This window comes from Peromyscus californicus, unplaced genomic scaffold (assembly GCF_007827085.1).
Source record: "Peromyscus californicus insignis strain IS unplaced genomic scaffold, ASM782708v3 Scaffold_9__1_contigs__length_137607984, whole genome shotgun sequence".
NCBI classification, from domain to species: Eukaryota; Metazoa; Chordata; class Mammalia; order Rodentia; family Cricetidae; genus Peromyscus; species Peromyscus californicus.
In genome coordinates, this window is record NW_026294617.1 from 119,164,970 (window position 1) to 119,181,998 (window position 17,029).

Below are 17,029 nucleotides of genomic sequence, written 5' to 3' on the forward strand. Positions count from 1 at the left end.
CTGCCAAAAGAAAGAGACCAACTTGACTCAAAGATGAAAGCTTCTGTGTTAGTCTGGAGAGAACCTCTTCTTACATATGTTGTCTAGTTAACTGTCTGCTCGATTTCCTTCTTCAGGACTGGGCATGGTGGTACTGCCAACCTGCACAGGCACTGTGTGTGAAGAGAAAGGGGACAAGGAACAAGAGCGCTTGCTGGATCCTTCTAGAAGCCTCCTTCTCCTCTTCCCCATTTGCCTCGGATTTGGGGCATGCTTGACTGAGTTACAGTAAGTCACTCTGTGTACATCATTATGACTGAAAATGAGATGCTAAGGGTGATGGAGAAGAAGCATCAGAATAGCACGTGTTTTAAGACAGGAGCATAGTTGAAAAAAAATCTCAATTTGGCAATGTCAGATCCTTAAGAATAGTGATTTCCTGAGAAGCATCAGTCTTTCTTCCCTACGTATGATGTCATATGCTTAATTAAATGTTTCTTATTCAGCATCTAAATTAACCACAGAAACTGAGCTGTACATTATCAGTTATTTGAAGCTAGCTAGAAGGTTTTTATTTCATTTCAATATGACTAATTTAAATTGTATCGCATTAAGAACATTTAACATGAGAGCTACCCTCAAAATGTATTTAACTATGCACGACAATGCTACCAAACATAGGCTGATGTTCTATGGTAATCTCCAGAAATCATTCATCTTGCATAATTGAAGTTTTATGTTCAACATTTACCAATCTCTCCTTCCTCTTCTCTAAATATGACAGACTTGGGGATAGGGGAGGAACAAGATCTTACTTTGTAGCCGAAGCTAGCCTGAAAGTGAATCGGTAGCTTCAACTTCATGATCCTCCTGCCTCAACCTACCAAGTGCTCAGGATTATAGAATTAAATGATACCATGGCCAGTTAAGACCGATTTTTTATTTTAATGTGTATTTTTATCAAGGTAACAAATGTTTGTATAGCGATCTTTCCCCCTAAATACTATAACCATGAACTGATAGGATGTGCTTGGTTCACTGAACAGGAACCCATTAGGAAGCCTTATCTAGTTAGAAGCCTTCAGAGATGAAGCAGACTAGCCTCTGTAACACACTTTTCGGGAGCTACATCACACTAATTTTTATTCATGGAATGGCTTTACCTCCAAGGCACTTTTACACTTATCTAATTTGTTCATACAACATTCTTGTGAGATAGACCAGGGCAATTATTATGAACTCAGTTCAACAGATGGAGTGGTAAGGCCAAAGAGTATTCAAAAGATATGTCAAACATCATACAATCACTGACTGAGCCAAAGTTAGGGGCTGATGCTTCTACTTCCCAATGTATCATCACTCTAGTCAACTGCGACTCTGCTTTCCACCTCACTACTGTCAGCCAGCATCACAGGACACCCACAGGCGACAGTTAGCAAGCATACAACACTGGACTCCTAGGCAGAGTTATTAACAGATGTCATGGCACACACAGCAGCTTCTACCCTGTGAAAACAAAAATCTCCATTTAATAGCTATCTCACAGGGTATGGCTACATGAGCCTGTAACTACAGATTTGGGGCTGGGAACAGGGGAACCTAAGAGCTCCATGGCTGGCCGGCCTTGCTGGGAAGGCGGGCTTCTGGTTCAGTGAGAGAGACTTTGTCTCAAGGTAATAGAGCAGAGAATGGTAGAACCATCTAGTGTCTTTTTCTGGCTTCTGCATACCCATATATGAGTACATGCACCCACATACTCATGTACACTACACACACACACACACACACACACACACACACACACACACACACACACATACGCAAGCACGCACGCACACAAATAAATACTATTTGGTAATTGCTCCCCACCACCAATAGTCTGGTACCAACATATCCAAGTCCACATACTAATTTTCTTAGCGAAAACACTAGCGTTAACTCAAATCCAGTCCACAATTCTGCAAGAGTCAGGCAGCAGAAAACAACTTAGTAAATTTTTTTTCTGTGAAGCACAAGAAATTTATTAAGAATTTGATGCTCTTTTGTACATGTGACTCTGCTATATTTGAGGTACATAGTTTACTATTATTAAAACTTATGGACGATCAGAGGAGTACTTCAGGTACTATAGTTTTGCAATGACTAACAAGGAAGTTATTATTATTATTATATATTAATACAAACAATATACATTAATATATTATATCAATATAATAATATTAATTATAAACATAAATATATTATATATTAATATCTATTATTTCTACAAGAAAAGAAATGGCTGTGTCACCTATTGTACACAAATATGTTACCTCCAGTAAGCTATCCTGCCATTTGCAACTGCTTTATAAATATTCTCACTCCACAAACTCTTTCATTTATTTTTCTTAGTATATATTTGGCAAGTACTTTACCAAACATCAATCAAGAAGTTACATTCTCAAAGCTGAACAAACTGTTCTAAGTACTCTAAGCTTTCCCACCAGCTGGGAATCCAGGATAAACTTAGCGTGACTATAATGTATAGTAGGACTTTGGGGTTTATGTCACATTCTGTAAAACACATTCAAACGTTTTTACAATGCTAGGCTGAGTTTTTGTTAGGAAACATCTTCATTTTGTTGCAAGCTCAATGGCCAGTATCCTTTGGCCATTCAGTTTTCAAAAGAAGTCAGTTCAACCTCAGACTCTGCATTCTTCTGAAATGTTAATACTGGTGAGGGCTTGGATTAATAATGAAAGCTTTGCCCATGGGAGCACATCTATTAATCCCAAATAGCTGAGGAGGCTCCTCTGAGGGAGAAAAATGGCAGTCATGACCAAATCAGAACACAAGAGAATCGGGGGCTATGAATCACAGCACTGGACCAGACCAAGCCCTCAGAGAACTTTTATGAGCAATCTGTGTTGTGATACATCAGCAGCTATTAACAGTTGCTATAGGAAGCAGTCTCATGATGTTCACCCCTTTTCTTCTGGAAGCTGATGTGAGGGTCCTCTTAGAGCACACAGGGTCAGGCTCACATGAGCTCCTTGAAAAATTTCCTACCAAATTTCTTTAGGCTCCCTTGAGAAATGATTTTATTTTTTAATCACATTGAACAGTAGGTTACAAAAAACAAAACAAAACAAAAAAGAAAACAAATCAAATGGGTAGCCTGATTACAGGTAACTCTGTGGGTAATTACAGTGAGTACTGTCTGTCTCAACACTTGCTTCACCCTGAATGGTCCTACCCATGATTTGCATTCCTGTACGTAGCCCTTTGTAATTCAGAAGGCTAACATTTCATGTATTCTTTTTATGTGCTTGTGCTTGCGTGTTCTCGTGTGTTTTGATGCAGCTATGTGTGGTATATGCACACTTACACATATGTGTATAGAAGCATAAAGCTGGCATCAGGTGTCTTTTTTGATAACTCTCCCCACTGTTTATTGAGGCATGATCTCTTGCTGAATTCTGAGCATGTCAATCCCAGTTAGTCTAGCTAATTAGTTTGCCCTGGGGATCCCACACTTTCACATGGTTCTGGGGATCTGAACTGAGTAGTTAGCTTGCCCTGGGGATCCCGCACTTTCACATGGTTCTGCAGATCTGAACTCAGTAGTTAGCTTGCCCTGGGGATCCCGCACTTTCACATGGTTCTGGGATCTGAACTCAGGTCTTGATGGTTTTGTAGAGAGTGCTTCATCTACGGAGCCACCTCTTCAGCACCACATTGCATATGTTCTTACAAAGCCATTAAAAATACCTTTTGACACAAAGCTTATCATTAACAATTAAAAATATAGTCTAGTCTATTAAGAGAACAACTTTAAAATGTTTCATTCTTTTTCAAACACGAGCAGTAAAGGAAATCCTAGACAGTAAAGAACATGAGTCTGTACCTTTAAAATTTGAGGAGACAATGAACCTTGCTTTTCTCAGAGCTCCTTGCTCTAAACCAGCACAAGAGGGAAAATGCTCGCCTAACTGGATCATCCCTGCTGCAGTGAGAGAACACTTTCCTCCAGTGCCCCTAGGGTTATGTGTAGATTAAGCAGCAAGCCTCTCATGGAGAAGGAAGCACTTTCTTCTGTGTGTCAGCAAACACTAATTTACCAAATTCATTAACAGCGGATTAACACTAAAGAAGTTCTTGCTCCAGATGCGACTGGGTTTCCACCTGTGAACTGGACCGACAAGCTTGGATAACTGCAAGGTGGAATTAAATATTCATCTCCACTTACAGTGCTCCACCCTCAGCCCTTACTAAATCCATGTTGACTGACAAGGGAAGGAAGGGAAGAGTAAAGGCATCTGATGGGCTGAGATGAAGACTATCGCACACAACTTTTTAACGCTGCCTGTCTTCTGCTCCTGCCTCCTAAAGAAGGAAAGAAGCGGAGTTCAGAGAAAAAGAAAAACTTACAGATAGAAAGGGAACAGAAACTGCTATCTCAAGAGGTACAGCCTAGCAGATCGGATTAGCTCACATATCAGTGCTTACTACTTGCTTCACGTTATTTAATCCCCAAGCAGCCTCAGCAACAGAAATTAACTCCATTACACTGATGAAGAAAACATTAGCATTTGCCAACTTTCCCAAGATCATGTAGATAACAAACTACAATGCTAGAACCTTGCTAAGTCCAGATGGTACAGATGGATCTATTGATGGCTGAATATATTTACGTAGTTGTTATACCATCTTGGTGGATTAAGGATCTTACAATTATAAAATGTACTTTATCTCTAGTAACAATGTTCACTAATGTCCATTCCATCCCACCCCAGAGAGAAATAATGATGTGGGATGGAGCAGAGTCAACTGAGTAGAGCCTTCAGTGAATCCACTGTATAGATCCTCACTTCTACACAATGCTAAACCAGAGAGTTGACACGATCTGTTTGAGCAAGTGCTGAAGACGATGTGTAGACACTCTGACACAGACTGGCAGGAATGCAAAATGGTACAGACACTGTGCAAGAAAGTTTAGTAGTTCCTAAAACCAAGTTATTTATAGGCTCTGCAAAGCAAAGTTTGAATAAGTTTATATATTACCTACAATTACTACAGCAATTATTATTGAATAAGTAGATTAGTTTTGTCTATTTCATTTACTTAATGAATAGTTTTGAACTGGGAAAAAAGATTCATAGAGCTACCGTGTTGGTAAAAGACAGCTACAGGACAAGGGCACAGCTGAAAGATTACTTAGAGACTAACTCTGTTACCCCAGGTGAGAAATGACAGTGCTTTGGATTAGGACTGCAGTAGGAACAGTGAAAAGATTTCAGAATGAACATACATACATACATACATACATACACACATACTTATATACTTACATATATCTGGTACATATATCTGTACCAAACAGATTTGCTGATGGGTCATATGAGGTTTGAGCAACTGTTAACAGGGATATTACTAACCAAGATGGAGAAGGCTGAGGGGAGATGGTGTATGCATGCCTGGAATAAACTCTCCCATCAGATGTTAACTAGGACACTGCTCCTATCCTTAGACTAAGTAGTCTGTCCAAAGGATTCCTTTACTTGTTGACATTGAACTACTCAAAGGATAAATGATCCTAGAACGGCCTGACCTAATCAGGGAGCTCTGGAGGAAAGTGAAGAACAACAGCAGATGCTGAGATATTGGTGCCAAGGAAGAGAGCAAATAGTCATGGGAACTGCCTAGGGTGAGAGCAGCTTTGAGGAGGTGAGCGACTCAGCCCTCTAGCTTCAGACATTGAAGTTTGCAAGCAGCCACACTCTAAAGGAACTTGGACAAAGAGCCAGATCACCAGGTAAACTGCCTGGGGAATTCTTGGCAGAGACTCAGCTAACCCATACCTACCCGTCCTCCTGACTCACAGAAACTATGGACACGTGTGGGTTCCTCTCAAAATTCTGAATCCTATTGTTTCTCATAAAGCAATCTTGAACTGAAAAAAATTACAAAGTTCATCAGCTTTTTGATATTTTTCAATGAATCAATTTTTGGTTTCACCGTTTTTTCTGTTTTCATTCTCTATGCATTACTTTCTTTTCAAAAATTTATAGATTTACTTTTTTATGTTATATGTATGAACATTTTGCCTGCGTGTATGTGTGTACACCAAGTGCATGACTGGTGCCCATGGAGGTCAGAAGAGGGCATCAGATACCTAGAAACTTATGGACGGTTGTGAGTTACCATACGACTGCTGGGAATAGAATCCAGGTCCTCTGCAAGAGTAACAAGTGCTCTTAACCACTAAGCCATCTCCAGCCCTTTTAATTTCAGCTGCAATTCTTATTTCTCTTTTCTTTTGCTTAGTCTTCTGCTTATTTTTTACTTTTTCTAATATCTCAGGATGGAAAGTTATACACCAATCAATTTGAAATCTTTAAGTATTACAAATTTGCATAAACATTTACAATGGTTACTTTTACATGAAAATATTGATCTGATATAAGCACACTATTGAACTTTAATGCTTTCTATTTTTACCAAATAAAATATATTAGTCTGTGGAAATTAGGTAATCTTACTTATCTTTATACCTATACAATCCTAGATGATCTCTACTTGGACTTAACACATTAATTTGGTTGTTTATTTGCTAGCTGACATGCACGCATGTGTGAGTGTTGTGTGTGTGTTCTACAGTGTAACTTAGTTCACTAGTACTGCCTTAACATATTACCAGAGTAGTTTATTTTCTTTTGTTTTGGGGGGGCTACAGTCCCAAGCACAATAGGGAGGAGAGTTGGTTCCTTATGAGGCCCTGTGTGTAAATGGTCATTTTCGTATCTTCATATCCAGTTGTATTGGTTCTTCCCTCTTCTCAGAGAATGACTGTAGTCAAAATGAATTAAGCCCATTCTAATGACTGACTTCACCTCTTTAAAGATCAGTGCTCCAATGGTAGTCATGCTCTAAGGAGACTGAGAGTTACTACTTCAACACATGAAGTTTGTGGAACACAATTCAGTTCCTAACAGTAAAGTAACCTTCTTTGGGGAAGGGAGTATGTCATCCATTCTGATATCAGTGCTGTCTGAATGGGGGTGTTTCCTTACAGAATAAATGTAGTCCAACATTAGATAAAAAACATGAAAAGTGAGACTTTGGATCACTTTTGAATTTAGGAATGCATGTAGACTACACAAAGTCATCTTAGAGGGGTGGTTAAAAAGGTTTCACTGTTCAACCTAGTTGTTATCTACTCCTTTCTTATTTATCCGTACATTGCAATGTAGGAACAAGATACACTACCATACCTATCAGGTAAGCTGTTTGCTTAAGCTGTTTTTCTCCTGATAATTGTATGTTTATATATTTATAACGTACATGTGTAGTAACTTAGAAAGCTCAGAATGTTGTACAGAAGAAACTAAACATCACACTGACTCAACTGATTTTGGAATTATAACTGTTAACTTTGGGCATGGTCCCTTTTGGTCTTTTGGTAAAGTGACCTGCAGTATGTGCTATTGCTATTATATTTTCAGAAAAAGAAAATAGTGGTTAATTAATTAATTAATTAATTATTAATGTATTTCATAGCCAAACAGATATGGAGTCTAGTCCCAACACTACCACTTCATCAACTTTGTGAGTTTGTCCATATTAATCTAAGTCTCAGTTTCTTTGTCTACAAAGTCTAAGGATACATTTCATGGAGTTACTTTGAAGACACAGTAGAGTAGTACCAATGAAGCTCTTGGGCAGTATCAATCATATTTAATAAACAGCTGGCTTTATTATTATCTTGCTTAACTTCATTTGATCCTTATTTCATAGTTCTATACTTCTTTTGTCATTTTGATACCGGTAAGCATTCTCCTAGACAGCGGTTGTTATTGATATGAAGAAAATGGAGTTAGATAAATCTGAACTAAAACTTGAGCAATGTTATTTACAATCTAAGCAGTTCTGACAAATGTGTGAGTTGTCTGTGCTTCAGTCTCCTCATCTGGGATACACAGTATCAATAGCAAATGTAACCACAAGGTGGACATACCTTGTGGGAATGGACATTCAGGTAAAATATTTTGCACAACATCTGGAATATGTAAGAACTCACTAAACACTGCCATCCAAACAGGATCTTAAGGGTGACATTGTATTGCAAATATAGATGTTAGACTCTTCTGTTCTTCTCATTTTTTTTCTGTATATAGTGAACAATAAAATCTTGGTTTATATCTTGCCTATAAATCTTGACCAATGTTTTCAGTTGTTTTCTTAAATTCAGCAGCTGATACATTAAGCCAGGAAACCTTTTATTTTCAAATAAAATCTGAACCAGAAGGGACAATAAAAAAGACCTATAAATAAAGGAGTTGAAAGGAGTTCAGAGATTGAAATGGGTGGTGCAGTAGGCAAAAAGCTGTGCGTGCTTCTCCTAGGGGTAACCCAGGATAGCTCTCCTTATGAAAATGCGTGAAAATTACTGAGCAAAACATCCTTTTCTCTGTGTAACAAACAAGGAGTTGTCCACATGTGGTTCTGTGCTATAGGCAAAGATGGAGCGACAGTAACATGACCACTGTTCAACACGAACATTCTATACCCAGGATGAAATCCAAGCACATGAATCCCTGACTCTTTCAGAAAGTCGTTAAGACACTAAACACAGCAGTTCAGTTAACCCTGTGCAATATAAATAGCAATTGATTTTAATTACACAAGATGTTACATTCAGGATTAACCTGGTTCTTCATATGCCTGCTGCTCCACCAGGACACAGAACCTGGCCCCGGCTACATCAGTCACCTTCTGTATGTGTCCCTATTACACTTGTACTCAGTCAGTATATTCACAATCATAAGAGGTGAAGAACTGTTAATTCCATCCTAGTTGGATTCAAAATGTTCTATCACAAACTGGAAACTTCAGAAAATTTTCTACATGTAATATCTTATGCATTTGTAATTTGTCAAAATATATGCCTTTAAACATGAGTTAAACTTCTCAAGATTCAAATAAACACAAAAAACTTAAATATTAAAACAAAATGGAAAATCAAGTATGGGTAAGTATGCCTTATGAAGACAATCACTTCAGTTGCTAACATCAGGTCTTTTACATTTTTTGAAAGCAACTAACTCTTCTAAAAAAATAACTAATGGAAAACTAACACTATAAACTCAACTTTACACTCCTCAGTTTGCCAGGGTATAATATTCCGTTGAAAGCAGTATGCCTACAACCGCAGCTCATTTTAAAAACAGGTGTCCCAGATAATGTCACTTGATCTGACACCTTCTTGGTTTGGTAAGTAATACTGACATTGAGGGCAAGAACTGGATTTATGCTTTGACCAGAGCTCTGAGTCAACTGCAGGGTATGCAAGCTGCTGTAGCACTTGAGCACTAGGCAAATGTGCTATGTTAATTATTGTTACATGATCTTGACATGAGCTAATCCCCATTCCTGTTAACTTCCATAGTAATTGAAGCTTCAATGCTTAAATGATAACAAGAGCTGGATAACACAGAACAATATAAAATTCAGCAGATGAGGGGACAGTTAGGGACGGCCATTCATCTCATTAGTTGAATACATATTTATTTCATAAAATAGAATGTCTGCACATCAAAGCATCTCAGTCCACCATCAAATCTGAAACTAATGCAAGGAGAATGGTGCACGCTACTTCTGCTTTGAGCTTCCTATTCCCACCATATTAAAAGGAGGCACCGGAAGTTGTGATTATAGGAGAGTACCAAAGTTGATGATCAGACATGAATTAGCAACTGACATGCTTTGACACTCTAGCTTACTGAGCAACAGCTTACAGCAGCACACAAAAGCTGTGATTTCTGTCCCCACAAAGGATGCTGTAATTCAGAATACCATATCATTTAGCACTGGTATGGGTAACCACAGTAAGGTAACTTATAGAGCCACGTTACATGTCAGAGTTCATACTTATTAACATTAAATCTAAAAATTTAACTAAGGGCAGGAAGTAGTTAAAAGCACTGCTTTTACTAATCAGAATAAAGCAGTGCTACACTAGATTTTATATAGATTATTTCTGTAAAATAGTAACCCTATAGGAACTTGTAGAAAAATGACTGACCAATCAAAACCAAGTTGACTGAACTCTGAGTCATGCCCCAGTTCATTAAATACTTAACCTACTCAATATCTTCTGCTCAATTTATGCTGTCCTAGACTGGAGACCTTCACTGCTCTGGCCCTTCTCTTCAGAATCTTATTTCTACCACTGTGGCTACTGGATAATTCTTTTTACAAAAAAAAAAAAAATTAAAATACAATTACCCTCTTCCCTTTCCTCCCTCTAACCCTTCCTATATCCTGTCCTCTCTCATTTTCTCTCAAATTCATGGCCTCTTTTTTAATCTCACACACACACACACACACACACACACACACACACACACACACACACACACACACGCTGAATCTGTTTAGTGTTGCTTATACGTACATAATCTCAGGGGCTGACCACTTGGCATTGGATAATTAATTACTGGCTCAACTCAACTCTAAGGACTTAAGGACCAATTCCCCCTCTGTCAGCAATCATTAATTCACTATAATTCTTTTTCTAGGGTTGGGCCTTGTGAAATTTCCCTCTTCCCATGTTAGCATGTCTTGTTCAAATGTTGTTTAGGCAGCCATACTCTTATGAAGAAGATATAATTACAATTTATATAAAAAATAACAATTGGAAATCTAGTCCATTGCTATAAGATATTATTTGTTTTTTATGTGCATGTTTTAAAAGTCTAAACTAGGCTGGGCAAGGTGGTTCACAAATAGAATTGTACTTCTTCAGTGTCTGGGGCAGAAGGATTGCCATGAGTCTGAGGCCGTGTAGAGTACATAATGAGTTCTAGGCCTGTATTAGAAGGCTCCCCTTTGCCTTCCCCCTGAGAATCTATAAACTAGAAAACTAATAGTGGTTATCTTGGGCGGTAGCTTTTGGGATTTGCTTTCTGTTTTTCTACATTTTTAAATTGTCACAAATGAATATCTTTAAAATAAAAGTGTGAATCTATTTTAATCTTATGCTGTGTACTGTGTTCTTGGCATGGCATCCAATTACTGATACGTTAAGAGGAATATTTATTTATACTCTGTGTTTAAATCACCAGATCATTCTACCTTCCATATTAAAAATGGCCTAGAAATACAATGCCAGACAACATTACTGTAACAGAAACAGGGGAAATGTCAGTCCTCCTTGCCTTTGGAGGCCCCGTTGTTTCAACTGTTTAAAAACAAGAAGAGAATGTAAGCAGTAATTTCAAGCAACTACTTTCACTGCCAACAAGGCAACTCACGAAGAGGCACCAGGGTCTTTCTGGTGAGATGTCTGCAGCCAGCATTCACATACACACCTCGTAACATTTTAAAAGCCACTCATAAGGATGCTGAGATTTAATAAGCTCCAGTACAATACAATTACAAGATCTGTGGGCATTTCCCCCTTTTTGGAATTTAAGAGACAATAAAACAGATTTGGAAGGAAATACTTGAAAGATGCTGGTACTAACCCATTCTAATACTTAAGGCACTTGTGAAGAGATAAACAATGGTCTGTGGTCACTGCTCCTGTATTTAAAATCTAATCTTTTCTCCAGGGCTCAAAGTTCCTTCTTTTATGTTACAAGCTATTTGTCAAGTCAATGAAAGTCTTCATTTGTATAATTTGTAAAATAATAAGGTTGAGATAAATGATCTCAGGATCCCTTCAAGCCTTACAATTTTAATATTTCTGAAGGGCTACTATATTAATGACTATTTTTCTAGATCTGGTAGAAATGAGTAACTGATACAATCAATATTTTAGTTTTATTTTCAGGGAGCCTGGGGTTACTTTCCATTAAAATTGATATGGTTATACACTTTAATCCTATCACAGAGTTGTAGCAAGAATATTTTTACTAACAAAATTATACACATTACAGAACATTAAAAACAGCCACATTAGTATTAAGTGTTTTGAAGGAAACGTCAACCCTGACTGACTGACCTGATGACTTGATTGCAGTGAGCACACATGGGAGTTCGCTTCCCGGCTGGAATGTGCTCAGCTCTCTGCACGAGGGTGTCTTGGTCACTTGGCGGCCCCACAGCTGAGTTCGCAGGGACCCCTGTACCTGAAGAAGTTGCATTGTTTGTAATTCTTCCAGTAGAAGGTGCTAGAAGTGAAATGCAAGAAAGTCAGAATGTGAACAAGCCAAATATGAACTTTTCCTAATAACAAATACTGGTTATCTGTTGACACTGTGACAAAGTTATAACTGTGCTGTAGCTAAACAGGTGAACAGAAAATATAAACCCAAGGATTAGCACAAAATATGATTGACAACCATGGTGTGAACCCACTCCTTTCTTACTTTCACAGGAGACATGGTTAGGTGACCATCACAGGTGACATATTTCTTTCCATCTAGTTATCTCTGCTCACCTGCACTAATTAAACTTAGCTCTAAATATATCACAGGCACACAAGAAACACAGTGTGTTGGAGATAAAGAGCTCACTCACTCTATTCTCTTCCAGTTTGCATTTCTCAAGAAAACCACATCATCAGTTACCAGGCATGCTGGCTCGTTATCCAGTATCATCCCTAATCCCTCTTGAGCAGCTCTGGTAAGAACAGGTCCAGATTTGGTCGATTTGGCCTCCCCTTCTCCATTCCTACAATGTTTCCTATTGAGGTCCCGAATGTTTTCTTTCTGGAGGAGCTGCCAAGATGGCTTTCTCCTTTATAGCCATTTTCCCAGTGACCACTGAAGACTGTAACGCTGGCAAACCACAGTTCTGTAAAGTGTTTCAGGTGGCCCCCTGCTCTCTGACCAGGGTATGTAGTACATGTCTCTCTGCACTGTTCACAAGTCCTTCTAGTGACATCCTCTCAATGTCACTTTTCACCACTCCGCCTTCACTTAGGGCCACAGTAGTCCTAAACTGCCTCACGTTTACTTGCACATGTGACCTTCTATGCACAGGTTGTCCTTGCTCCCTTCCCCTTGCTTGCATAGCAACTACCACGTATGATTTAAGGCTCAGTTCCTCCATGAACTATTTCAGACCCGTCCTGACCCACATCTGCCATGGTTCCTTCCACATAACAGAGATCAAATATTTGTCTCCTCGGTTCCCATAGTTTTCATGAATGCCTTAATTATTCTACTAATACTTCCGTCTATTTTCTTCTTCAAATAGCATGTTCCCAAGACCTCTTAATTCTATTCTTTAACAAATACAATCTCTGAAATGAATGAATAAATAAATAAATAAATACATTAGTGAGGAAGCACAAATAGGTCTGAAACCAGCAGAGAGGCCTTCTCTTTATCCACAAACAATTCAAGTCTAACGGGCTAGAAAATACACACATTTAAATGGTTTAAAGGGAACAACTTAAATGAAAAGTATACACATACAACACAAAACCAATACTGTGTGATACATATATTCTTCTATGCCCACACGAGTGGACAACATCTATTAAAGGTGTATTAGAAATGTGTAAAATTAATTAAGATAGCTATGAGGATGTTTTTCCTTCATTGGAATAAAACCTGTTGGCAAAGATTTGCAATTACCGATCCCAAAGCGCTGCATTTCAACAGTACTGTGTGTGGCACTCACTCTATGAAAAGGAACTTTCAACACTAGGGAGCCTGACAAGGGTGGGAACGCGTTTCCACTCTCCTTGGCTTACATATTCTCTTAAACAAATGGGCAAGGCCATTCCTGCCATATCCACTTCGAGTATCTTCTTGGTACTTCGTTTACTCTCACAGTACAGCCCTACCCTCGCCTCTACAGCTCTTCAGTTTCTATGCACAGGTTTGCTATCTCCTCAAACACTCGGAAGCATTTTCCATGCTCAATCTGGAAGTCTTTACATTTAAAGCATGCAAATGGGTCTCCTCTTGGGCACATTACAGCTTTTCCCGAGAACCTCCCTTTTTAAAATCTCCCATGTAGGCAGGCACAGATGGTAAGCATTCTGCCTCCCACGTCCCCAATGCGTCATGTTTAGACTCTAGTAACTACTCCATAGTCAGTGTTTTCAAATCAAACCCCCGCTGCCCCCGCCCCATCCAAACTGTACCCTATCATTTGAATTCCAGTTTTGAATTCCTTAAGTCTAGACAAGTTTCATCACTATTCCAGCTGCAATCTTTGACTTCTTCCATTTCCCCATTTCTTGTGACACATGCTTGTGTGCATGCACACACACACACACACTTTGCTCAGGGTCCCTTTTAGAAAACCATACTGAATACCACCTCTGTAACCTTCAGCCAATGAAATGTCCAGTTAGTGCAGCTTCCTTACTTCCCCTTGCCCTATTCTGTAAGATCATACATACACGCTTTGCTTTCTTCTCCAAAGTCTCTGCTGACTATTATGGTAGAAGTGCTCTCTTTCTCTTTTAACATCTATCACACTTTGCCTGGATAATTCACATATATTTATCAACCTCCTGTTCACATCTTCTCTTCTCCGAGTCAATTAGTTCTCAAAATGGGTACAATATATCCACTCTTTCTTTTCCACTAGAAAACTGCCTTAAGGACAGAAAGTGAAAAGACAAACGGAGAAGAGAAGGGCACAGCTCCCTTTGCTGTTTCTGCCCTCAGACTACACAGAAAGCCATTTCTTAAGTGTGGATTAGGGTTAGGGTTTCAAATGGGAAAGTTACTAATTGGAAAATCTGGAAATCAGACCTCAAAGAGAATGAAACCCTTTCATCTACCGTATCACATTATCTATGCATAAGCCCTAAAGTACTGAGTCATCCGGACATTTTACAGCAATAAATGAGTACAAAAATTCTCAAACAGTCACTGTGGGACATAAACCATCTGGCACAGGCCTCAAGAAGGTACATGAGGAACTAACTTATTTATATGAGAAGCATTTTTAATCACAAAGCATGTGGCTGGATCGTAAATACAAATGAGAAGGCTCCAAGTCCTCCTGCTTTCTATTAGTCTCCTGTACACCACCTCGGATGTGAAGGAAATGCTCACACACACCTGTTTGCTGCTGTGTGCTAGCACCCTGGCCGGCACACAAAGCTATGTAGTCCCTGCTAACAACTGAGCCCTGAGCAGCTCCAAGGCAGACTTACTTACAATATGGATAAAATACTATTTCTTCAGACTGGGTCTCACACTTCTCTATCACAGGAACAGCTAACATCTGAACAACGAAGTGCCATCCTGTGGCTCAAGTCACTTGGCAAGATAAGTTGTAAGAACATGAGGCACTGGGTGAATGAAACAATGGAAAGTGAGCCCTGTTCCCGTGAGGATTCCTGCACCACCTCAGAAAAACAGTCTGCCATGGAGACCAAATACTTCAAATGTATTGAACCCTCTGTAAAGGTGATCCATCTTGATGACAATTTACTTATCTATAACATTTTTTCTTTCCTTTTACTTTTTAGTAAGACAGTCACAGAGGAACATGGCACCAGTCCAATTTCACAACGTGGAAATACAAGCCACGAGTCAGTCATGAGTCAGTACAGTGTCACAGGAACATTGGGAAGTGAGCTCCACTTTACATTAGATTTCTTCTTCAACCTTAATCCTGAACAAGTTTCATTAAATTTGGATTCTTTTTGGAGAATGTCTACCTCAGTGGAACCTTGTTTGAAATGTTTTCCTTTTGTAATAAACATATTTCAGCAAAACTCTTAGCTACTCAGTAAACCATGAGAATGTCCCCTTCATTAACTAAAATTGATACCTTAGTTTTTTAAGGGTTAAAAATGACACAGATCTATACCTGACCTTTCCTTTTGCTTTTCAACACTTGGTATTTACAGAGATTAACATCAAATAAGTTAAACTGATATCAAATAATTTATCAGTATACTAGATGGCTCTCAGCATATAAAAAAGGATTTGTTAAACAAGTAAAATACATAGAATAAAAAGTAGTTGAATTGATAGTTTTAAAAATATTTGTCATGATGTATCTCTTGTAATCTGTGACTTCTTACATCTCTGCATTCCTTACCATACACACTCTTACACACACGTATACACACACACAAACACACACACATCCACAAAACCCTACACACAAAACCACTTACACATCTATGAACTTTTGTGTATGTTGAAAGGTTAAAGGAAATAGAGAAGAACAGACTTGTTTCATCATTACAACAGCGTGATTGTTAGCACTCAACAGATCAAGAATGCACAGACAGAAAAGGGCAGTGACTGCCCAAGGCCACGAAATTAAGCAACTGGTTCACAAACTACTCAGCATTGAGCATTGTGCTGGGTTTAGCAGTATGAATATGAACTATTTCTGCATTTTGAAGTTTATAGAAGGTTATAGACTAGTAAATAATCAATTTTGTTAAAGTAGGATGCAGTGTAGGTATGAAATGTTTCTCAAAGGCACAAGTAATGTGGTTTTGTGTCCCCATCCAAGGTGCTACGAGATGGTGGTGGATCCTTTCATAAGGTGGAACCTAATAGGTGTTTTGTGGGGGCATGATCTCCTGATGTTGGCTGTTAGGTGAATGGGCTTCCTCTGCCACATGATCCCGCCATGATGATACTTCATCATAGATTCACAAGCAGAAAAGGACAATGGACTGAATGAAACCTGTGCAACTACCCTCTGATTGGATGTGAGACCTGTTCCACAGAGAACCCATGCCTGGTACCATAAGCCTAGCTAATAACAGGCATGGTGAGTCCATCCCTAAGTGGGGAAACTAAATTCACATTATCAAGCTGCTTTCTAAATATATGTTTGTACTCATAGACAAAATCCCTAAGCTTTAATCAGAGAGGCATCTCTTTACAGTGACTTGACAGTGAATATAGAGACTTGTGGATGCCCAAGAAGCTAAGAATAAGTGATAACTGAGGACTCAGCCCTAAACAACACATTTACATGGAGAAGACTTCAAGGCTTGGAAAACTCTGTGGAAGTATATAAGAAATGGAAATACAGTGAAGAAGTGTGAAATGCCAACCTCTAGACTCCACATAGCCATCTGCAATCATGAATTCACAGCTGTAGTTACCTGCACCGGGCCTA

The 17,029-nt window shown here is 38.8% G+C and overlaps 1 protein-coding gene across 11 annotated transcripts in view; it reads right to left on the reverse strand.

The window, feature by feature from the left end:
• Pdlim5 (PDZ and LIM domain 5) overlaps positions 1 to 17,029 on the reverse strand; it is a 180,792-nt gene that overhangs the window by 10,099 nt on the left and 153,664 nt on the right. For all 11 annotated transcript variants that reach the window (XM_052730479.1, XM_052730477.1, XM_052730478.1 and 8 more), the window contains one exon: positions 11,967 to 12,135. In XM_052730479.1, the coding sequence (XP_052586439.1) occupies positions 11,967 to 12,135 (169 nt within the window). The remainder of the gene's footprint in view (positions 1 to 11,966; positions 12,136 to 17,029) is intronic.